Source organism: Pseudorasbora parva, chromosome 23 (genome assembly GCF_024679245.1).
Source record: "Pseudorasbora parva isolate DD20220531a chromosome 23, ASM2467924v1, whole genome shotgun sequence".
Classification (NCBI taxonomy): Eukaryota; Metazoa; Chordata; class Actinopteri; order Cypriniformes; family Gobionidae; genus Pseudorasbora; species Pseudorasbora parva.
In genome coordinates, this window is record NC_090194.1 from 18524912 (window position 1) to 18551378 (window position 26467).

A 26467-nucleotide genomic window follows, 5' to 3' on the forward strand; every position below is an offset into this window, starting at 1 on the left:
GTGCAAGCCAGTCAAGCTCCTCCACACCAAACTCGTGTGCTCTAATGCTAAAGCATTCATGTAAGCAGGTCACATTCAGCATTATTCCAATCAATGACACTGTCACAGCAAATATGCAAATAAGTAAATTTTCCCAGGGTTTAGGAATGTACCGTGTGAAATGCCAGTTTATGAATACCCAGGGCTATAGTTAAATTGATGAGATTAATTGATACTTGCTATCAATTATTTTCATTATCAATTAGTTGTTGAAGCCTACGTGTTATAATTTAAAACAAACAATATCACAAATGAAATCATACACAATCGTCAAATATTTGACTTTGGACCAACTTTCCTGTCCGGAAATTGTATTTAACCATATACCTACCCCTAAACCTAACCCTACTAATAACTTATCCTTAAAATCAGGAGGATTAGTTAAGTGAATAACACTGTTGTAGAAGCACATAACCCTGATTGTAAGACTAAACTTGACATTATTTGTAAACTTGCCCCTTACATCTGATTGGTTGATTGGAATGTTGTTCCAGGATCAACAAAGATGTTAATCTGGGAACATGTTGTACTTGGTGAAATCCCACTCACCTTCAAATAAAGGCTACGTGGTTCGGTGTTTTGTTATGGTGTGTTCTTACCTGCCACTCATCAGGAAACCTGTGACCAATGCAATGAGGATGATGCCTACAGTAACAGCTACGGCGATGATGGGCACCTGACCCTGCTCACTGGAGGCCGCTACTGCAAGAGCAGAGAGAAGAGAAACTAAGAGGAGGTTCACAAGCCTCTCAAGTTTATGTTTAAAAAAGTCTAGTTTACAGGATTTTGAGTCACAAATATATGGAATTACCTTTGTCTCAATAAAACTGAACGAAGCTTTATAAAACTGAACGAAACTTTTTCAGAAACTATCAAAAATATGCCATTACAAAAGACCTCTCTGACCTGCGCATATTGGAATGATCTCGCGGTGCTTTAGTTCGTAAAGATGAGCTCTCAGGAGAGATATGGAGCGGTGGCTCATCTTTACGAACTAAAGCACCACGAGATCATTCCAATATGCGCAGGTCGGAGAAGACCTGTCCATCAAAAGCTCTTCATCCAATCAGAGTAGATCACTGTTAAGCCCGCCCCCACGAGAGGTTTGTGTCAAAAGAGCAAACGAAAAACCGAGAAACGTAAGCGAAATCTTTGGCAATGCATTCACAATCCAGGATTTGCGAAAACAAATCTTTGAACAACATTAACAAAGAATGAAGCATACTGAATATTCTGTTACATTTGTGCTTCATTTTTTTCATTTTCAATGTGTTTTTCTTCTTTTCTAATGGCATATTTTTGATAGTTTCTGAAAAAGTTTCGTTCAGTTTTATTGAGACAAAGGTAATTCCATATACAATACAAGATATATGAATAACTTGAAACTACATTAAAAACTATGTTGGACCAACATAATTCCTCCAAAATGCAGTCCCAATTAGTCAAACAAACAATTTTAAATTGAACAATATTGCTCAAATGTTAAGGGTTTGTGAGTTCCCAGCAAGCAGCATTAATAAAGTATTTGGTTAAGTATAAGGTTATTGATTTACTGTTTGCTCACTTTTGTTGTTTTGTCAATTTAGCTATTTGTTGTGTTATGATGTTTAGAGGATACTGTATATAAAGAGCCCCTAAAAAAACTTGGTGATGGAATAAAATATGAGATGGAAAAAAAAAAAAAAAAAAAAGGTTGTCAATGCCAATGGTTTCGGGTTCTCTTACAAATGTTTTGCGTTTACTGAGAAACTATTCCCTTGCTAACATTTTGAGTTCTTTGTGAGCAAATGCAAAGTTTCTTGGGGGAACGCAAATGTTTTATGAGCAAACGTAAAAGTTCCGATATACTTTTTTACACCGAAGACAACTGAAAGACTCAAACACTGACTATTAAAAAAGGTTCAAACATTCACTGCTGCTCCAGAAGGAAACACGATGCGTTAAGAGCCGGAGGGGGAAAATCATGTTAACTTTGTGAAACCTTTTTTGAATTTGAAGATCCAGGTAAATTGTACTTAATTTGTCTTCTGGGAAACATGTAAGTATCTTCTGTTGCTTCTGAAGGGCAGTACTTAATTACTTAACATTTAAACAAAATAAGAACAATTTGGGCATTTTCATCCTGTTTAAAAGTTGGGCAAAAGTTTTCACCCCCACAGTTCTTAAAGGGTCATGAAACCCTAAACCAAATTTTCTGAGATTTTAACAGAAGTATGTGTGTTGAACATCATGGAAGACAATGTTACCACCATTTTTTAATGTGGGAGACAACTAGTTAATGTTAAGCCTTTTTGCTCCATTTTCAACTTTTCAACGCAGCAGCACTTCAAACATTGAGATTGCATACAGTAAGTGAGAGATGCATTAATGGATCAAAAACGAGTGTTTTTTCCACTTTGTATGAGTGTCTGCGTTGCCTGCGTTCTCTTCAATAGATCATGAGTCTTCAAACTAATTAACGCGATTCATCCGCACTGTGAGTGTAACCGCTCTTCCCGGCTATTTAACCGACCAAGCGGCATGAAAACCCCACAAAATAAGCCTCAGAAGTTAGCAAAGTTATACAACAGTGTGTTCACATATATTTTCAAAGCAGAGAAAAAATTGCGAATGGCTGTGCATTAAATTGTGCATTGAACTATAGTTCTCACAGGATATATGTATTTGTGTAATGGTGAGCTTACAAATTTATGTGTATATTGTGGTCATTTGCAGCGTGCATTTGTGGGAAGCTTTGATGCTTTTAATGAGAGCAATGAATCAGAAAAAGGCGTTGCTGTGCCGTCAGCTGTCAGTCTCCCCTTACCCCCCCTCCACTCCGCCACTAAACCACGCCCACTTTTATAGCATTTTTCGGACTGCTGCTGAAACAGGGGGTTTCATGACCCTTTAAGGCATCGTGTTTCCTTCTGGCAAATCAGTGAATGTTTGAAACGTTTTTAATAGTTGTGTTTGAGTCCCTCAATTGTCCTAATTGTGAAAAGATAAATGTGACCCATCACGGAAACCAGGGACACAAGTCGGCAGCTCTAATTTCGAGCCAAATGAGAAAGAAGCTTTTTTTTTCAAATTATGTGATTTTCGCTTTTTTGCAGAATCTGTTAGTTGAAGTCACGAAGAAGCCTCTCTGTGTTTGAGATGGCATTAATGGTATATTTAAAAGCATACATTTTGAGGTTGAAATCGCCTTGTTTTGTCTGTGTGTATTTTGTTATTGCCCCGCCCTCCAAGGGACGCGTGACTAATTATTTATGCAGCGCTCTGGCTGGCTGTAGAGATGATCCAAGCGACGATGAAAGCGGCATAATAAGACTGGATAATATCCCTAATCTACAACTGAGCGAAGATGAAGAAGAGGAAGAATGTATTAGGCTGGCGTCAGACGAGTTGGACCATAAGAAATCAGAGGCTATATCGATAGTAACATTTGACGGGGATAAAGCCAGAGAAATGGCTCAAATCTGTAACTGTGGCTATAGTGTAGGGGTAAGGCGCATGTCATCAAGTTTTAACGCAACTCGATCAGAGGTTCGAATCTGCCTTTTGCCACACTCTCTCTACTCCCTTTTCCCATCACATATCAGATCGGAAAGGCATTTATTTTCAAAAAGAATTGAGAAAATATTAGAAAAGGGGACATAAAGCATCTAACGTGTTTATTAATAAGTGTTTCTCGGTTAGAGAGTGTGGCAAAAGGCGGATTCGAACCTCTGATCGATTTGCGTCAAAACTTAATGACATGCGCCTTACCTCTACACTACAGCCACGGTTACGGACTTTACCCATTTTTCTATCTTTATCCCATTCAAACAGACGCACAGTACATCCACTAAGAAATCCCCGGCAAACAGAAAGTGTGCCCGAATGACTTATTTCATTGGAGGCAACGAGATTTGCAAGAATACTTTTCTGTTTCTTATGGAGTGTGTTTCCATAAACATGTTTAGACCTTCTCATACCCACCTATTGTTCTTAACTGTCGTTTTAATTGTAATCGTTAGCATCGTATCACTTGCCAAAAACCCCCATTACTATAATGGATTTTAGATGGTAATGTTAGCATTTGCTACCCATTATTATTAATAGTATGCGGTCCGATTTTTCCTGTTGCGTCTGTCGTTACTAGCAACCATGCAGCTTTACAGGTTTAAACTTTTCTAAAGGCTGACATTCAGATGGCCACAACTTCTCCAAATATTATCAGATTCCCATGTGTTACACATCGCTGGAAAGCTTGGAGACTACACTTTCAGAATCTGTTAATAACTCAAAATGCCCCAGAACCGACTTGTGTCCCTACTTTCCGTGACTGGTCACAAATATCAAAATCATAGTCACTGCTGGAAAGGGGTCAAATATGCAAAATATGCTGGAAAACTGAAGAATTTTTGGGACCTAAAGGATCTTTCACAAGAATGTTTAACTGCTCAGGACAAACAAGGGACTCAAGACCAAACATAAATAAAAACAAAAAAACAGCCGTGGATCATCCAGGTAATGACACACAGTATTAATCTTTTTTGTTTTTGACTTGTGGACTATATGGAAACATCGTTTATGCAAAATATTTTGTTCAGGACATAACTAAATAATAAAAAATAGCATGCATTTTATATGATTCCTCATACTTTGTTAAAATTATTCAAATTTTCACAGATTCTGCATGTTAACTTTTAAGAAAGTATACAAATTTTAGTTGTACATATGTACAGGTTTAAGAATAATAAAAATAATTGATTTTATTTATAACGCAGTTTTCATTCCAAAGAATCTCAAAGTGCAAAAAAACTAAAAAAACAAAAAAAAAAAAAAAAAAGAATAACAAGTAAAAATATAGAATAATACAAACAATCAACTAACACAGAAACCTGAACAGAAACAGAGCTGATGGTGAACAGAAAACAGAGCTGATGGTTAGTAACAATTAGTTAATTGGTAACATAATCATATAGTGGCCAAAAGTGATGTTGATATGATTATTGTTCAGTATTTCTTAGCATTTATGACTCTAAAGGTCCTGTAAACTGAAAAATAATTACCTAAACACTACCTATGAATGCAAATCAGCTGAATGATACATTTTAAAATTAGTGAATGAACAAATTAAAACTGACAAAACAAATGAATGGTGCTTAGGGCCATGTTTAAGACAATAGTTGAGAGAACTTAAAAATCTAAACCGTATAAACTTGAACTTTTACGTTTCCTCAACAATTATTTTTTGTATTGTTATTTTACAATGACTTTTAATGCGGCTCATCAATTGATTTGATCCTGTTTCACTTACAGTAAGGGCTTGTTTCAAACTCAAAGCGCCGACTAAAGCCTCCGTATCCTGCAGAGGTGCGAGCTCGGATTTGAAAGATGTATGCGGAGGAAGGTTTAAGGCCGTCCACCAAGACCTCCGTCTCCTTTGACTTTATGATGGTGTAGCTTGTTTCCTGATCCTATAGAGACACCAAAAGAAAAGAGAAGACAAAAACGGTCAGAGAGGGGGAGAACGAGGGATAAAGGCCTTGCATCCCATGAGAGAATGGCAAAGTGTGTGTTGGGGCAAGTAGAGAGGATCGCTTTCATGGTCTTCATTGGCTTTGTTTTAAAGCCCTGTGTTAAGTGCTCCATCCATTAGCTTTCATATGACCGGGTGTGGGGCGTCATAGCTTTTTCTTTTTCTAAGTGCATCGTATCAGTGTTTCACAGAACGGTCCAAAACACTGAGGTCATGAAGAGCTAAGGCTCGTTTTCAGCTGTATTCTGTCTTTAAATGGCTCAACAAAGCAGCCGGAAAATGCTGCAAGGTGAGGAGCAATCAGAGATGGCGATCGGAGAGGGGATTTAGTTTCCGGCTTTGTGAGTGTTGTCGCCAGCGGGGAGGTCTGGTGAGACGCTTGACGACAACCTTGCTACTTGTAATGTTACTTTATTAGACTAATATTTCTGTAATCATTTACTCTACCTCATGTTTTTGTATATACCTATGGCTGATATACTGGTCGCTATTTCCCTGCAATCATAGCTTAGTGTTTATTTAGTTGATAAACAGTTGTTGGCATCGTTTTCATCAACTAAAGGTTCTCACCTATGAAAACGATACGATAACTCAACCTATTCTCACTCCCAAGGCGTCAAAATCTGAAGCATGGTCAAGTGCCTTCCGCATCACAATGAAGACGCTAAAAGTACCCCTAGGCATCACTATATCGACATTTGTAAAAGCAGATGATTTTATGAATGTTTATAGGCTACTTCTATATTTTGGAGCAACTAACCCAACTCCTACCCTAAACCACCCTTCTAAACAATGTAACACATGTAACAGACAAATAAAAGTACAGTCACAGGTATTTATTGCAAAAACTGACCAAAAACCGTATAAACGTATCAACTCATGTTGGATTCCAAGTCTTCTAAAGTCATATGATATCTTTATGTGAAGAACAGAGTTGATCTTAATGTTTGAATCGATGAAATGATGATCCTGCAGCTCCATGAACGCATATCTCTTCATATCTCTCTTTATATTAATCTTTAGGATGACATCGGTCTCGAGACACACGAGAGCCAATGACATTTTACAATAAATGCTGATGTAATGACGCAACTAGTCACGAGACATACGAGAGCCAATGCAATTTCACTATGAAATCTGGCGTAAGGGGGCGGCAATATTTAACATTTGATGTGTGCATCTTCGGCGGATGGAGATGCTGATCGCTTTTGGGGATTTTCTTTACACAAATCATTCCTTTGGCCTCAGAACACTTGGAATATTTGTACTTTTTTAATAAATTGTGTATGCAGTCATGTCTGCCTGCTATATCCTGTATTTTATATATTATAACACAAATTGGTAGGTTTAGGGATGGAACGTGGTTGGGTTACATGTTACAGGAACTGTATGTAAGAAATGGATTTCAATTCATCAATAGTCTGGCTAGGATATTGTCATTTAAAAGTTGTTGCTGCAGCCCTCAACTGATGTTGATGTTTTGGCCTAAAGCTCCGCCCTCAACCTATCTACCAATCATGAAGTCAGTAGTGATTCGGCATCCGGGGGGAGAGGGATACACTGCTCTGCAGTCATTTGAAAGTGATTGCAATATAAGTTTTGGCCACAGTCTTACATACACTTCCTTTTATTACTGAATGATTCCGCGACTCCCTTTCAGTCGGTCACATTCGATGTAACGCCGACGTCACCGACCTTTTGGGATCGCAGTATGTCGGTGACATCGACGTAACGTCTCCGACCTCTCCTTCAGGGAACGAGTGTCACATACATAACCAATATGTTTTATTGTATTTAGTGAGTCATTGATTCATTTACCCATTCATAAAGTTGCTCACTTGCTTCTTTACTAAATGAATCAACTGTTTGAATGAATCGGTTGAATGAATGACTGAATGATTTATTCATTAAGACACTGACTTGCCACCACCAACTGTTTCATTTCATTTTTCATTTATATTTATGCCACCTCTGATTTGCATTAAACAGTCTATGTAAAAATGCTGAAATGCCACTTCAGATGCAGCTTCTAAAAATGTTTTGTGTCTATTCAAACATTTCTCATCTAATACAATAATGACTTTAAATCATGTTTTGTCCGGTAATTTTTCAGCCAAAATTGATGCTTGCTTAATTTGATTAATTAGTCAGCACGTCATGTAATAGCTTTAAAAATATTAAAACAGTTTAATGGCTTGAAAGCCCTAGTTAAAGCATAAACTGAACAAAACAACATGAAAAAGGAATGGTCTACATTTTTTTCTAGGTCAATTATCAAATGTAAACACATTTGTTTTATTTGACCATGCTAACTCAAAGTCAGACTTCTGAAAGTGAAAAGTGAAAAGTGAAGTAGCGTGTACCCAAGTATGGTGACCCGAATTTGTGCTCTGCATTTGACCCATCCAAGTGCACACAGTAGTGAACAAACACACACACAAACATACACACACACACACACACACACACACACACACACACACACACACACACACACACACACACACACACACACACATCAGTGTGCAGTCATATTGCTGCGGTACCCAGGGAGCAATTGGGGGTTCGCTGCCTTGCTAAAGGACGGAAGGGTGGAAGAGAGCACTGGTTATTCACTCCCCCCACCGACAATTCCTGCTGGACCTGAGACTCGAACCCACAACCTTCGGTTTACAAGTCCGACTCTAATATTAACCCTAACTATTAGGCCATGACCCCCCTTTAATTATGACATTTAATTATTTGTATTTTTTATATATTATATAATATTGTTTCTTTGTTTTAAGGTGAAATGTGATCTGTACATATGCAAATGTGATGCAGTATTTACCTTCTCAAAATACTTGATCTCGTACTCCAGTATGATGCCGTTGGGTCGGTCGGGTTCTTGCCAGGACACTGTGATGCTATTCTTCGCCGTCTTGCCTTTCTTCACCACTGTTATAGGAGACGGAGCTGGGAACAAAACAGTTACATCTCACTTTACTATTTTTTCATCAAATCAAGCTGAAAATGTATTCTCCTGCGTGATGCAGCGAAGTCCTGATGCAATGTGCTGTAATTGTCATTTGAAAGTTTCTAAGTCTATATATTTGAGAGTTATTTTTGATAAGTCCATCCCCTTAGCAATTCTAATGAAACGAAAAATCATATTGTGCTAATTACTTTCATGTGATTCATACTGTTCACACAGAGAAAAAGCAATTCAGAAATGTGAAATATTCAAAACCTTCAGTGGTACAGACTATCAGAGGAAATGACTTTCTTGTTAAATAGTTAATCACTTTGAGAAATCGCTTTGAAAGTGGAATCAAGCAATGACATACTTGAATTTTTATCTAACTTAATTATTGCAGACAAAACAATGCATTGGGACATCTTTCCTGATTTACCTCCTTCCCAATAAAGTCCCAGACATAACATCACTCTGAACATGAATTAACCATGTTAACATGTTTTATGGTTTATATGCTTTGTCTATAAAACAGTTCGACTGATACTATTTACAACAACTCTAAATATTCACAGCTTTATATTATAGTTGGAGTTCAAATGGAGTTCAAATGATACGTGGCATGAGTGGCTTTGACATGTTGGGTTGAAATTTCTAAATTAAGTATTACACTGAAGGTTTTGTTTTGTTTGTTTGTTGTTTTTTTGTATCTTAAAGTCTCTATAATGCATGACATGAAATAGCTATATGTTGTCACAGTGCAGTTCAGCATACAAAAAAAGAAGACAATCCTAGAAGAGGAAGATAAGCAACAAATTAGGAGACCAACGCCAAAACAGCCTTGACAGTAACTGACAAAATAAAGAGAACCACATGGCATATACACTCTTAGAAAAAAAAAGTTCAGTAAGTTATACATGGAAACATTATTATTATTATTATTATTATTATTATTATTATTATTATTATTATTATTATTATTTTGTTAAATTGCATTATTTAGAGTCATGTGTGCTACCATGATGGGGTTTTACAGTATGTTTGTGCATGACACTGTGCGCATCTTCTATATATTTATTATTTACATCAGCTTGTGGAAGAGCTATACTTGTGATGACTTTTGATTATTATAAGGTCTAAAGTTAATTTTATTCAATTAAGTCTAATAAGATATAAAAACTTTTTACCAGCAACATTTCGCTCTCATGAACTTTATCAGGCATATACGCATTTTCTTTAACATTTGATACTTTTTGGATATTTTTTTTCATATTTCATGAAAAAATGCCATTTTTGATGGTAATTGCAATTGACGGTAATTGTCAATTAATTGATTATTATAAAGGTAAAACGTTTTATTTATTTTAGGGCCGGGACTCGAATAAAAAAAAAATCTAATTAATTAGAGGCTTTGTAATTAATTAATCGAAATTAATCACATTTTGATTGCATATAAATATTTGACCTGAGAACAATGAGAAGTAATTTTTCACATGGATTTTTAGTGTACCATTTATTAATGACTGAATACATAAGCTTAAACAACAAAATATTGTTTATGTATTTCAGTCCAGCAGACCAGTGCAATGTTTGCCATTAAGTGTAGCAAAAGCATATTTGTGATATTTGAGGCTCGATGTGCTGCAGTGATACGCAAATTCCTTGTTGTTTAGCTTTCACACAACCATGCTCTTGTCGACGCTTCCATCCTTTCGTTTAAAAAAAAAAAAAATCCCATCCACGGGGCCAAGCAAAGCGATCAGCTTCTTCGTTCATGTTCACTATGGTTTGTTGTTGTCGTGACTCGTGAACGCTAGTTGGTGTTCCAGTATAATCGGTCCATCGAAACTCATTCATTGAAAAATGTTCAGCGGTGCAAAAATAAATGTGGTTAAAATTGTTATTTATTTTTTTGCGTAATTAATTAACGCGTTAAAGTCCCGGCCCTATTTATTTATTTATTTATTTATTTATTTATTTATTTATTTATTTATTTATTTATTTATTTATTTATTTATTTATTTATTTATTTATTTATTTATTTATTTATTTATTTATTTATTTATTTATTGTAATCTGGTATATTAACATTATTTCAGTTCAAAAATAAGTTCAATCTGTAAAACTTGAAATATTACTACCATATGTTTTTCACAGTCAAGATATTTATTTTTTTTTTACTGTAAATTTAATTTACATGTTTTACAGTGTATGAACAAACCACAAAGCTACATGTTTAAGGAATAGTTTACCCGAAAATGTAAATCTTGTCATCATTTACTGTGCGTTTTTGGACAGTAATTGCTTCAAAATACATTTCAATACATCAATTAACACAATTTGTATTGAACACTTATTTAATATGTATTGTTTTTATGAGGTCTTCTTTATGTATTCATTGAAGTTTAGAAATGTTGGTTCTGTGGACTTTTGATGTATATATATATATATATATATATATATATATATATATATCAAATTATATTACAAATATCTTTATTCACCAACAACATGAAGTGTCCTAAGTATCTGTCATATTTAGTGCCATTGTATATTTTTATAATTTTGAGACAAACTTGACTGTTACTAGTTTTTACTCTGCCGCTGCACCGTAAGATCTATAAGAAAAGCTCATACTGTAAAGCTTACATCCTGTTTAGAATATACACATTAAACTGTAAACTAAAACTAAATTCAGTTGTTTATTTCCCAAATTCTCTCTCTACTTCTCCCTCACCTTCCCTCCCATATTACTGTTTGGTGTCTTATACGAGTAAAAAAAGCTCCTATCTGTCTATGTGTGGAACTCTGAAATCAAACCCGGCTTTATATTCCTTAACAGAAGTGTCAGACTGTGTCCTAGAGATAAAACACTTTTTCGTTGGATGATCCTTCAAGCGCTGATCCAATAGCTCAATAGAACCCCACCATTGGAAAGCAAAGAAAAGTGTTTTTCCCCATCCTCTCGTTCCCATACAAAGAGTAACTGTATCCTTTTTGCCCAGACAAAACTGTAATCATTCCTATCTTAAAAGCCTGAAACGGTATACTATGGCAACCTGATCTGCAGGCCTGCAGGGAAGGAGAGGTATTGTGGAGGGTAGATGGGCCACTTAAACGCTCTGGCAGCCTGTTAAATGTTTGACTTTCAGTCAAGTAGGAGACGCGGCCCTTTGAGTTATTGATTCTCAATAATCCTTAAGGTCAGCACAGGGAATTTTGATCTATATTAGTGATGACACGGAACAAAAACATCAGCAGGAGATCCATCAAACAAAATAGTCATGGAGTTTGATGTGACAGAGAGTGAGAATATATATCCAAACATTTGAAGATGCAGATTTCCACAGAATCAGAATACATGATTACATGTATATATTATACAAAAGTAGCCTTGTGTATTGAACAGCTAGAATAGAATTAATGAGTTTATATAATAGTATAAAAATAATACTAAAATATTAAAATTCCGTCAACATTTTTTCACTCTAATGTTGTTCCAAGACATTATAATATATATGTATATATATATATATATATATATATATATATATATATATATATATATATATATATATATATATATAGAGGGCTCAAACTCAAAGTAAAACAAGAAGACACTCAGGTAAGATAATGGTAGCATAATGGTGATCTGGCAAAGACAGCGTGAACAAGAGGAACTTAAATACACACACTGATGACTAGACTAACGGGGGGAACAGATATACACTCACCTAAAGGATTATTAGGAACACCATACTAACACTGTGTTTGACCCCATCTTGCAGTTGATTGAGATTTGTGGGATGCACATCCAGGGCACGAAGCTCCCGTTCCACCACATCCCAAAGATGCTCTATTGGGTTTAGATCTGGTGACTGTGGGGGCCGTTTTAGTACAGTGAACTCATTGTAATGTTCAAGAAACCAATTTGACATAATTCGAGCTTTGTGACATGGTGCATTATCCTGCTGGAAGTAGCCATCAAAGGATGGGTACATGGTGGTCACAAAGGGATGGACATGGTCAGAAACAATGCTCAGGTAGGCCGTGGCATTTAAACAATGCCCAATTGGCACTAAGGGGCCTAAAGTGTGCCAAGAAAACATCCCCCACACCATTACACCACCACCACCACCACCCTGCACAGTGGTAACCATGCATGATGGATCCATGTTTTCATTCTGTTTACGCCAAATTCTTACTCCACCACCTGAATGTCTAAAACAGAAATCAAGACTCATCAGACCAGGCAAACATTTTTACAGTCTTCAACTGTACAATTTTGGTGAGCTTTTGCAAATTGTAGCCTCTTTTTACTATTTGTAGTGGAGATGAGGGGTACCTGGTGGGGTCTTCTGCTGTTGTAGCCCATCCGCCTTAAGGTTGTTCATGTTGTGGCTTCACAAATGCTTTGCTGCATACCTCGCTTGTAACAAGTGGTTATTTCAGTCAAAGTTGCTCTTCCATCAGCTTGAATCAGTCGGCCCATTCTCCCCTGACCTCTAGCATCAACAAGGCATTTTCGCCAACAGGACTGCCGCATACTTAATGTTTTTCCCTTTTCACACCATTCTTTGTAAACCCTAGAAATGGTTGTGTGTGAAAATCCCAGTAATTGAGCAGATTGTGAAATACTCAGACCAGCCCGTCTGGCACCAACAACCATGCCACAGTCAAAATTGTTTAAATCACCTTTCTTTCCAATTTTGACATTCTGTTTGGAGTTCAGGAGATTGTCTTGACCAGGACCATACCCCTAATGCATTGAAGCAACTGCCATGTGATTGGTTGATTAGATAATTGCATTGATGAGAAATTGAACAGGTGTTCCTAATAATCCTTTAGGTGAGTGTGTGTGTGTATATATATATATATATATATATATATATGTAGTAATATATGTTGTAACTGTTATTTCAACAAAACACACCACTTTTGAAGTGTCACAAAGGAATTATAGGAATGTCAAGTTACGTTTTTTCAATATAACTTATAAGATCACTTGATATTTTACACTCCCAAAAACATTTAACAGTATTTTACCATAAAAATGTCCCATTTCATCAATTCCAGTTTTTCAACGTACACTATGACCACCTGCCTAATATTCTGTTGGTACCCCTTTTGCTGCCAAAACATGCACCAAGATGTTACCAGCAGATCCCTTAAGTTCTGTAAGTTGTGAGATGGGGCCTTCATGAATCAGACTTGTTTGTTCATTGAATTGAGATTCCGGTTTGCATTCTTCCCATAGTGCATCCTAAAGCCATGTGTTCCCCAGGCAAGTGACCCATTAGTACTCAGCCATCCATGTGATGTAAAAGAAAATGTGATTCAGTTTTGCTCCGTGGTCCAGTTCTGATGCTCATGTGCCTACCGGTGGCGCTTTCGTAGGTGGACAGGGGTCAGCATGGGCACCCTGACTGGTCTGCGGCTATGCAGCCCCATATGCAACAAAATGCGATGTACTGTGTATTCTGACACCTTTCTATTAGAACCAGCAATAACTTCTTGAGTAATTTGAGCTACAGTAGCTCATATGTTTGATCGGACCACACGGGACAGCCTTCTCTTCCCACGTGCATCAATGAGCCTTGGCCATTCATGACCCTGTCACCAGTTCACCACTGTTCCTTTCTTGGACCACTTTTGATAGATACTGACCACTGCGGACCGAGAACACCCCACAAGAGCTGCAGTTTTGGAGATGCTCTTACCCAGTCATCTAGCCGTCACAATTTGTCCATTGTCCAACTCGCTCAAATCCACACCCATTTTTTCTGCACATCAACTGCAATCAAGGAAAAACTGTTCATTAACTTCATTAACCTATAAGTGTAAAAAACATTTTATCTAATTCAACAGATATTCTCCCAAAATCAACACAGAAATGTGCATATTTGGCACAGACTTTATAAGACAGCAACACAAAAGCAATAAAGCTCTTTTCCGTGTGAAATTTCACAGTCCTATTTTTAGTTCAGTGTGTGATTTCATCTAACACACTTGGCTGAGTAAATTGTGGACCATCTAATAAATGTGATAAATCCAGATAGTGTTTATTTCACAGCTTGAAATTATCTTTTTCCATTTCCAAAAGGCCAAAGATTCAAAACACTTGCCAAACAGTGAGTTGCAAAATACTGTTAGCTGTAAAATGCAAAGGTAATAAAGTCCTACACGGTCTTGTCACCGATGACAACTCACAGTGCAAAGGTCTTGCCAAAGTGCCGCCTCTCAGTTCATTAACAGATGGAACGCCAGCATTCTCCGGGAAACGTGTCAGAGGAAGTGTGATGATAGCACTCTGATTAATGCCTCCAAATGGGAAGTGTTGCCTTCATCTAGTGTGACAATCTTCAAACTCGGAAACGCTCAATATCTGTGCCAGTCGTGGAATCGCTAACACGAAATAGCAAGAAATGTCACTACTTCCACACTGAACTCATGTAGCAAACTATTTTTGTCTTTTATTTCACACAGACGAGCCACTTTAGCTTAATCACAGTTGTCAAACAAGAATCCAGCTTAGTGTGAGCAGCATCACTTCCTGGCAGTACCACAGTGACTTCAGGCAATATTGTTTTTTTGTGTGGGTGGAATCTTCCAGGCAAATATGTGCACGTAATTTAATTGAAGTTAGCATGCCGGGCTGTACTTTTCATCTGGCTAAGAAAGGTCATCTCCTCTGCTCCGGCCCGAATCATTGCCAACACGAAGATCTCAACAGGCAGTGTGTTTGTAAACAAGTGTTGTTTGGGGAGCCCTGCCGAGAAGCAAGATGAAAAACCCCTGGCAGAGCCGAACAGCCCAACGGCCAAATCTAGGCCTGAGATATAACTCATGCCAACAGACTCAATGCCATGGAGCCAGAGGCCTGGCCTGAGAACTATTAGCTACGAAATACAATCTTATATTTGCCAAACATATCTGCGCTTATATTTATAGCATCTGGCTAGAAAGAAACAAACAGATTCTAGGACAATGCAAAATATATTTACTTACTTTACTATATTTACTTAATATATAAACAGTACCTTCCTCTCGATTATCATAAATAAAATAAAAATGTCAACATGAAAAATGAATGAGATAGATAAATGTGCTTGATAAACAAAACCATCTAAAACACAAAACATTTTTTTTGTATACTTTCAGATAATCCCCCAGTTTCACAGTAAAGGCTTAGGGTGTACTCACACTAGCCAGTTTGAACCGTGCCCGAGTGCGTTTGACCACCAAAGCGCGATTCGTTTGACTAGTGTGAGTGCTCCGAACCGTGCCCGGGCGCGGCTCGATTAGCCGGCCCTGGCCCGCTTGGAAGAGGTGGGCCAGAGCACGGTTTAGTTGGACTCAGGCGCGGTTCGCATGCAGTGTCTGCGCTAACCGTGCTGGAGTCCGTAATTAAAGCTGCAAAGTCCTTGCTGCACTTCAGCTGGTACCTTGCAAACCTCCTCATACGAGCATCACGATTACTTGAAAATTTTCGCGCCACTAAGGCGACACATCTGTTTAACAACAGGCTGTGAGAGGGCTGTGGACCACCGTGGACCAAACAACACAAAATTATCCACAAAGAAAACAGAGCGATGGACTGCATTGTGTTCAGAGAGCGCCGCTCTTCCTGTTTATCCCGAAACCGTCGCACCATAATGACATAAGCGTGCTCCGGCATGAATGCTGAAACCCTATGTGAGTGCAGGCCAGAGGGGGAGGGGGGAGGGGGAACAATCGTACTCGGGCCCGGTTCATGGCAACCGTGCCTAGTGTGAATACACCCTAAAATGCATGTTTGAGCTGTTTTATCTGAAAGCAACTCACACTTCCATATCTAAAAATATGTCACTGTCATGGTTTTGTCTCAAGATGCACAAGGCACATTTATAAAAGCTATACTTAAATGTCCAAATAGAACTAAAGTCTAATCCTGGCTTAATCTGAGACCTGTCTGTGAAACCAGCCCAATATGTCTTAAATTATATCTTACTTTTATTTGTTTATTTTTATTATGCACTAACGTTTAAAAGTTTGAGGGCGGTAACATTTAATATATATATATATTAAATGTCACAGAGAACGCTGGCGTTCCAACAGTTTTTCCTCAAAGTAAGAGATATACAGTGCCTTGCGAAAGTACCATTCTGGAAGAAAACCTGCAAAAGACCTGAGACTGGGACGGAGATTTGTCTTCCAACAAGACAATGATCCAAAACATAAAGCAAAATCTACAATGGAATAGGGGTGACCCCTAATAGTCGAAGATTCGATGCATCGATATGCAGGACCGGATTCGACCACTGATCTCATGGTCGAATCGTCGCGGGGGGTTATGAAACGAGGATTATACCATTTTGGCAATATGGGTGTGCTCAATCTTAGTGCTATAAAGACGTGTCGCGGCGCTGAGGGATCGCCCCTTTAAGGGCACTGAGCTTCGCACCGGACGCGCAGCGCCTTTAAAATTCGAACACATATACACCAACGGCGGCATTCGACACCTGTCCATGGCGATAAATGTATATTTCCCTCAAATCGTGAATGTATATACTGATTTCACCCTGTACTACAAGATACACTCATCGTGCAGTGATTCAAAATTGAGCTCGCGCGCGGCGCGTAATGTTCACGTCTGCCTGGTGAGATACCTGAGACACGGCGCTGAGCTTCAGTCCGGTGTGCGACCCCCTTTAGGCACAAACGGCTTAAGAACGCGCATATAAACGCACTCAAAGTGTTCTTTTCCTCTTTAGGCAGGTATTGTTTTTAGGTTTATTTATCAAAATGTTCTTTTATATATTTGTGGGATGCTCTGTGTTTCGATCGCGGCCTTTAAATGTTATGAGAGAACGGTTCATTTACGAATGTGTAGTGTATAGTTTTGATCATTTTATTAAAAGTGGTTGCTGTGTGCCGTGTGTAAAGTAAAATAAAAATAGTCTTAGCCTCCTGCTGACTAGTGTCCTGCCCTTCCCAACCCGTTTATACCGTTTAATATTTTCCGGTCTATGGTTTACACACATAGATGATTTGACTATCGGTCGACTACAGAGAGATTCGAAAATTCTGATTCGAATGTGTAAATCCTTAGTCGGGGGCACCCCTACAATGGAATGGTTCAAAAATAAACATATCCAGGTGTTAGAATGGCCAAGTCAAAGTCCAGACCTGAATCCAATCGAGAATCTGTGGAAAGAACTGAAAACTGCTGTTCACAAACTGCTCTCCATCCAACCTCACTGAGCTCGAGCTGTTCTGCAAGGAGGAACGGGCAAACATTTCAGTCTCTCGATGTGCAAAACTGATAAAGACATACCCTAAGCGACTTACAGCTGTAATCGCAGCAAAAGGTGGCGCTACAAAGTATTAACTTAAGGGGGCCGAATAATTTTGCACGCCCAATTTTTCAGTTTTGGATTTGTTAAAAAAGTTTGAAATATCCAATAAATTTCGTTCCACTCCATGATTGTGTCCCACTTGTTGTTGATTCTTCACAAAAAATTACAGTTTCATATCATTATGTTTGAAGCCTGAAATGGGGCAAAAGGTCGCAAAGTTCAAGGGGGCCGAATACATATGACATGACACAAATGTAGGCGAATGGTGTGTGTGATTACTAGCTAATCTTTTGACAACTTAGTTAGCAGCTGCAGGCTAAAAACAAAACATAGCTAACTATACAGAAAAGATTAATCTTTTTTTATATTTTTATTTTTATTTTTATCAATACGCTTACATGATCTGGCCAAACAAAACAATTAATGAGCATAAACATGATTTTCTAATATTGTACATAAGATGCTGATTATTAGCTTGCTTTACTGTAAACCTTTATGTGCAATATAATGTAAAGCTGCTAGTTGAAACCAACATGTTAATAGAAAGCTACGCTATTTTAAAAATGGCTATCAAACAATTGAAACTTAGTTGTGTTGCTACTTTCAAGTTAGATGCTCCCTAATAGCGATCGGGTCACCATCTGCAGAGACTCAAACGGATGCGCTGAGTTTAGTGAAGCACAAGTGCTCACAGCCGCTTGCCAGAAGAGCTTTGCTGAGAGGCTTTGAGAACGCTTAGTGTCACAACTCTTTTCAGAACGATACATCATGCACTCAGCTGTCAATGAGAAAATAGTCAAGGCTCACAAAATAATTCGGCAACAAAAAAGAGCTCCGCAAATGCCTCCACTCGTGCGTCTGTCGACATTTATCAGGGAAAGCACTTGAGAGGCATGCCAATGCTACGTGCTAATCGCTTGCACCTGCAAACGATTCAGTTTGTTTTGAAATCCTGCTCGTGCGAAAACGCTGGAAATTAGCGAGCATTTGATCGACCTGTACAATCTGCTTCCAGTTCTAAAATTCTCCCCACTTTAGAAGTAAAAACAGAATTTATATCATCTGCGGCTTTGTAAAGATCCGCGTTAGCGAGCTAACGTTCCGCACACAAGCCTTGTTGACTATGCATGACGGCTCGCCCCTGTGCTGCAGAAATGATCATTTTGCTTGTCATAATTAATAGTGTTTTAAAGAGCATAATTCCTCTGTTGATTTGAGAGTAACTTAATGAGCTGAGCAGATGTTGAAGTCGTCTCTAAAGGGGGAAATACTGTACCCTCACAGCCCTTGTGAAATAAATTAGCACCCTAAGACTGTTTCTGTACGCCTCGTAACTGCATCTGCTGTGCTTTTGTGACAGAGATGCATCGGCGCGGAAATAGGCACAAATATTATGTTAAATATTTCTCCCAAAATAAGAATGCAGTGTTTGTATGTAAAGGTGGCAAAAAAAGCCCTGAGAGTTTAGGATAATGGATTACGCAAAGTGGAAATAAATGTTTTTATGCCTAACAGTACCTGCATCACCTGCGCCTGTTATTATGTTGCAGTGCTGTAAGCCTGAGGTACCCTGCCGTATTCATATATTGATTTATAGGTCACTAACGGTTTAGCATTGCTTTGATTGGCACAACATTCAAAAGGGGAAATGCGACATCCAACGCTACATAGGCAGAGCATTTCATTTGATATATGGGTAATTCCCAACCCAGGCTCATTGGAAATACATGACTCTGCCTACATTTTTGCAACACCCTAATAATGTACCTCCAGGTACGTTTACCTGCACTTTTTGGGTGAAACGTCCACCGGAGGCGCTAAGTGGTAATATTTTTTCTCCATTCCCAGACTGATCTCATGAAATGCCGTATATATGATACGCCAATTCGTATGCCATTTTGGCGTGCTATCAAGACACATAATCACTTTTTAGCGTGTTTATCAATCCCGTTACATTCTATCCCCCTACACTGCCCCTACCCCTAAACCTACCCATCACACACACACACACACACACACACACACACACACACACACACACACACACACACACACACACACACACACACACACACACACACACACACACACACACTGCCCCTACACCTACCCATCACAAGAAACATTCTGCATTTTTACATTTTCAAAAAAAACTATTTAGTATGTTTATAAATCCATTTACGTTGTGGATACACACACATATTCAGACACATTTTGAAAGCGTAACTCAATTCCTTCCTTCCCTAAACCTACCCATTCGTGTATTATTAAAAAAAAATATATATATAGCATATAACAGGATATAACAGGCAGATACGACTGCAGGCACAATTTATTCAGAACGTACAAATATCCGAAGTGTTCCGAGGCCAAACGATTGATTTGTGTGAAGAAAATTCCCAAAAGCGTTCAGTAACGTCGAATCCATCTGCCAAAGATTAATAATACATTTCAAATATTGCTGCCGGAAGAAACATCACGTCAGCTTTGACAGCATTGGCTCTCGTGTGTCTCGTGACCAATTGCGTCATTGCGTCAGCTTTGATTGTAAAATGCCATTGGCTCTCGTGTGTCTTGTGACCGATCGCATCATTCTCATCTTGCCCTGTGTATCATTTGAATCAGAAATATGAATGAACGGGTGCGTGTGTGTGTGTGTTCTGTTCGCAAAGGAGCGCGATCATCATTTCAACGACTAAAACATTAAGATCAACTCTGTTCTTCACATGAAGATATTGTATGACTTCAGAAGACATGGAATGCAACATGAGTTAATATTTTTATACTGTTGTTTGGTCAGTTTTTGCAATAAATACACGTGACTGTACATTGATTTGCCTGTTACTGTTACGTGTTTTATATTGTTGAGAGTTGGTAGGTTTAGGGTAGGAGTGGAGTTAGTTGCTCCAAAATATAAAATTAGGCTATAAATATTCATTCTGTGAGATCAGTTATGATGTCATGTTGCGCATCTGGAATGGAGAAAAAAAATTACCACTTAGCGCCTCCAGTGGATGTTTTACCCCAAAAAGTGCAGGTAAACGTACCTGGAGGTACATCATTCGAGTGTTGCCAATTATGTATTTCAGGCCACATTTTCAAATTTAGCATAAAGTATTTCATATAATATTTGAATGTGTTTTAGCTTAAGTTCAAATAAATATATACCAATAAAAATTATGGTATTATGAATTGGTATTGGCTAGTAAATGGTGATTATGGTATTATGAAAAATAAAACTAATATATATGTATATATGTATATATATACACACACACACACACGTTTAAAACTTATATAAAAGTTTAAAACTTTGCAGACCTTTAACATTGACAAACAGATAAATTACACACTGTATTAGAGGTAGTATCTAAAAAGTATAATAGTGGCATAGTACATTTTTCTGCATTGTAGGAATATCCCAGATTGTGTTTGCTTTGAATACTGGCTTACAAAAAATCTTCAAATGGAGTTGTGCTTCAAACGAGGGAAGACAAAAGCAAGACAATGCAAAAGTGATTTTCACTCAGTTGACACAGTGAAAGCCTGTATCCCCCCTCAATAGTTCAATAGCGATTTCAAGTTCAGACAGTCAAGCACCTTTGTGAGCACGTCTGGTCTCAGAACTCCAGCCAAACCTCTCGCTTAGCCTCCAGCCATCCAGTTCACATAAAACATGACCGCTACTCGACACATCGACCAAGCGGATTATCCAGACCGCAGAGGCAAAGCGCTCAGTATTCCACTGCAAGCTCCACTCGGCTCACGCAACATCCTTCATTTCAAAAGTGCCTTATCAACACCAACACTTCCACGACACACTAACACACACACACACACACACACACACACACACACACACACACACACACACACACACACACACACACACACACACACACACACACACACACACACACACACACACACACACACACACACACACACACACACACACACTCATTAGGGGCACAAAGGAGTCTCCACCCCGCTGTTTCTGAGCAATCCCCTGCAATTACAGACCCGCTTACAGATAAATCAGATTAGGGCTTCAGTGTCCATTAGGGTCATCATTAGCTTAATGAAAAGTCAATGGCAGTCAGGAGAGGTGTCACTGCATTGAAAAGGTTTTAGTGTCAGTTCCCCTTGTTCCCCCTCTTTTTACATATGTGAATAAGAAGTAACATGGCAACCTTGAAAATTATATAAATGCTGTAAATTAACTGGTTAAACAGTATTAAAAAATAACTGCTGATAATAATTAAATTAAATAATTAAATTAAAATAATAATAATAATAATAAATCAATTATAAATTAATAATAATTTAATTAAAACACCCAAAATATATATTTTTTTATCCCTTTAAAAGCATCAAGTAATGCAGTTTCCCTTTATAAGGTTTTACCCCATTTAATTATAGTATTATTGTGCACATTATTTTAAATTAAAATATCTGCTGTCTTTAAAATGTAATTACTTTCACAATCTCTGAAATAATTTCCATTTTCTAATAATATAAACAAGGTCATGTAGGTGGGGAAAATGAGATTTACCAATAATATCACCCTGTAGAAAATAAATATTTGTAATATTGTTTACCTTTTTTTTTTTTTTTTTTTTTTTTGTCTACAGTTACCCAAATGTTTCCATTAAAAGGTTCTTTACAGTGGGGAAAAAAAGCGTTCTTTCCACTTTAGTAGGACTTTAGTACATTTAAGTCTGCATATACAGTGCAGGTCTTGATGCCCAAATGTGATTTTTTCACTATATCTGTTTGTTTTTTTGACAACCAGCTGTCATCTTCTTTTAAAAGTGACCCATATTTGATATCTGCATTCGCACTATAAACTTGCCGAATCAACCAAAGTTATACGTGGCCTGCAAAAGCTTAGACAGAAAAGGAAGTAAAAACGCAGAATTTTGCAATGAATGCAAATTATGTTTTTCACACCATCTTTAAAGGTTTCTATCTCTTCACCTAAGGCTGAAAAGACATACGACTCCATGACTCCACTGGGTTGAGCCTTCATCCTCCATTGTGCCAAGAGTCATGTGATCACGGTAAGTGTCCACCTGAGTTAATTATTTGCCAGTCACTTTTTTCCATGATGTACGACCCGCATTGACAGGAATATCCGATCTGTCGGCTAAGATGGCAGACGTGCACATGTACGTCACACATGTCACATGTCGAATTCATTTCAGATTTATTTCAACATATGAATAAGTCCTAAAATGAGGTCATGTGCTTTTTTTCTGCTTACACGTTCATGGGTCATATCATATCTGTGCCACAAGGGAGGAACAAATCAGAATTGGGTCACTTGAACCAATGCAAATGCGGCCTAAATGTCATGTCTGGACTTAAGGTGTTTGTGTTTTGCTTCAGCTTTGCACTGTTCTCAGTTCAGTTTCTTGTGTTTTCTATGTTAATGCTCTCCTGTTTCAATGTTTTTTATTTTGATTTGCCCTCTTGTGTTTCACCTGTGCCTTGTTAAATACCTTGTTTAGTCCTTGGCTGAGTCGAATATCGCCCCCATACCCTTAAATAGGACACTGTATCAAACACCCAGTGCAATGCAACGGCAGGCACGAAGCAAGTATTTTTTGCTAGTTTCAGCTCGACGCAGTTATCATTCTCATGTCCAGCGGCATTCTTTTTAAACAGCAAATGCACCCGCACCCATCTGTTTGCCCATGGGCGTGCTGGTCTGAAAACGAGGTGTATTCAGGCCCATTGTTGGCATGTTGCTATTTTGAGGCAACTGAAAATGATGCAGTATTTTTGTGTTATTTATATGGCGTGTTAGTAATATGCGCCTATGGGTGGGTGCACAACGCCCATACACTCTGCTTATTACACACACAGGGACACGCAGCACAACATACATTTTTTTTTTAATATTGAAAATTAAATGATTCCTCTCTGGAGAAGCGTTCAGTCTTTCCACTTGCAAATTCCACCATGTAAATAGGGAACCGTCCATGGTGCAAGCCCAACTGGCTTTTAAAGGGAATGGGAGATGAGACTCTGATTGGTTTATTGCATGTTTCCCCCAAAACACACCCGTTACTCATTAAGAGACTAGGTACGACCCTTTTGGACCTTTTTTCCCGTCGTTAAACTAGCAAAAGTGTTTTCGGACACATCGTAAGTGCACCTGCGCAATGCACTTTAGACCATGTGCTCATATCTTTAAAATAGGACCCCTTTGAGGGGACAGGCAATTGTGGTGGTGACCGAAACCATAGCATACGTTATCCAATCCCATAATGCACCTCAATAATGAGTGTACAACAGATGTATGCTCAACAGCTAGATAGAATCCCCATAATACACTGTGAGGTTTGTGCCGAATGAAGCGATCTGACCAGAAGATGGCGCCCGCAGATGAATCATCAATCCATCCATTTTCCAAACCGCTTGTCCAATGTGGGTACAGCGTAATATCATAGAGGATTAAATTCATTTCTGATTGATTATTAAATTGTTTATCATGGTTTATACATGCTAGTTTCATAACAGAGTTTAAGATAAATCTTTTCATTACTATTAGAGCTGTCAGTTTGACAATTTTTAAATGGCTATTAAACAGCAAGAACAAACTTTGCAAAAGCGGCAGCCCTTCCGGCGCACTCAGTGTCCGAATTCACTGGCTCATTTTAACTATATTAGTGCATTGTAAAAAAAACATGGTTGCCTTGAAATTTTGAGTTCATTGAAATAAATAAAAAATAGTTAATACAAAGAACATTTTTGAGAATCGACAACATTTATTCTAATATTATTCAAATATTATATATTTTTTTAAAGAAGCATGTTGGGTTATTGTGTTTGTTTTATTTGCGATGACGCAGTGAAACATGCTAAATTGTGCTATTTCATGATTTATCAAATGTTTATGTGGTTCAGATACAATCATATTTTGAGTTTATAGTTATTAAACCAATTTCCTTCATTGTATCAACTAAAACATTTTATTTCAATAAACTCTAAATTTGAAGGCAACCAGGTTACTTAATTTTTTAAGTTAAACCATCAATTTATTTTTGCAATGTGGAGTAATGTAGGGAATAGTGGGTATAGAAGGCGATTTTTGAACACAGCCCCAATGTTTCTCAGTGTATAAAACCTCAGTTAGGGTCCACTTTGCCAACATTAGATGGTTTACGACTGAGGATCAAATCAATCCACGCTCTACACTGTTCCAGCTGAATATTTTGTTTAACTCTGACATATGTCAGACAGCACAAGTTGAATGAATTGCAAATGCTGTTTTAAGCTCTTGCTGACAGTATTGTCATGTTAGCATGTAATGAGAACAATTCCAGAGGGACGATTCTACTCACCCGCTTGGTTGGTGGTGACATTGAGCGAGACATAGTGGCGCAAAGGGGCAGTTAGTTCTGACACCCCATTCACAGCCTCCACCTCAAAGGTGTAGTTGGTGTGAGCCAGGAGATCCACGACCATGACAGAGGTGTTTCTCAGACCCGTCCGCTGGGGGAGGTATCGCACATGGCTTCCGCAAGGCTCGTAGTGTCCCGAATCTGTGCTGATCTTACTGCACAGGATATTGTATCTAACGTCTTTCCGGCCACCTGTCTCTTCAGGGGCGGTCCACTCCAAGAAGACACTGGTCTCGTTCACGTTGGAGATGGCGTTTCGTGGGGCGGAAGGGGGCTCTACAAAATGATACAATATTATGACTAAATTACAAACATTAAATCAAATATATTGTACAACGGCACAAATTACAGATGTGGAACTTACTTGTGCAGGCCATATTGGTGGGGTCCAATTCGGTTCTGTAGTATCCCTGCTCACACTGACAGGATGTGGAAGCCTCTACCTTGGTGAAACTTCTGGGAGGACATTTACTGCAGCTTTTGGTCTGAAGAGCTGATCGGTAAAAGCCCGGCTTACAGACTGCGGAGATATCAAGCACAATACAGAGGTGATTACATTACTAATGTGATCGATCAGTGGCTTTGTACAGCTTGTTCAGAGCTGATGAGAAAATGTAGTCATTAAAGGAAGTGTATGTATGATTGTGGCCAAAACTGGTACTGCAATCACTTTCAAATGACTATAGAGCGGTTTATCCTCCCTCCCCCTCCCCCTCCCCCTGACTCGAGGTTGCCAGGTAGGCTGCAGGATCCAGTGGGAAAGTTTGTAGCTGCAGCTGTGGTAACTAAAGCAGAGCTGGCAACCCGGATGCAGAAACTCTACTGACATTGTGATTGGTAGATGGATGGAGGGCGGAGCTTCAGGCCAAACACAACATGTCAACATCAACATCAGTTGAGGGCTGCAACAACAACTTTTAAATGGCAATATCCTGATTTATTAGTTTCTAGTGACATATAAGGGCCCTTTTATGATTAATTGAAATACATTTCTTACATACAGCTCCTTTAAAGTCAAACATATAACAACTTCATTAAAAAGAGCATGTGCTTATTTCAATGGAGAGCTGATGCTTTGAACACACTTGAGTTAAAGAATTTTAACTCGCTTAGGATCTTGAATTAATCAAATTAAACGTGGACAGCCCTAGTATAAATCTTCAAACATTCACTTGTGAAACTCCACACTTCTCACAGAAACATGCTCAGAAAGCAT

General features: G+C 38.3%; 1 protein-coding gene across 1 annotated transcript in view; it reads right to left on the bottom strand.

Moving 5' to 3' along the window:
• LOC137062960 (ephrin type-A receptor 5) overlaps positions 1 to 26467 on the bottom strand; it is a 121439-nt gene that overhangs the window by 38125 nt on the left and 56847 nt on the right. Inside the window, exons 4-8 of the mRNA XM_067433927.1 lie at positions 25616 to 25771; positions 25192 to 25527; positions 8379 to 8503; positions 5327 to 5486; positions 639 to 741 (exon numbers count right to left, since the gene is read on the bottom strand). Coding sequence (XP_067290028.1) covers positions 639 to 741; positions 5327 to 5486; positions 8379 to 8503; positions 25192 to 25527; positions 25616 to 25771 — 880 coding nt within the window. The remainder of the gene's footprint in view (positions 1 to 638; positions 742 to 5326; positions 5487 to 8378; positions 8504 to 25191; positions 25528 to 25615; positions 25772 to 26467) is intronic.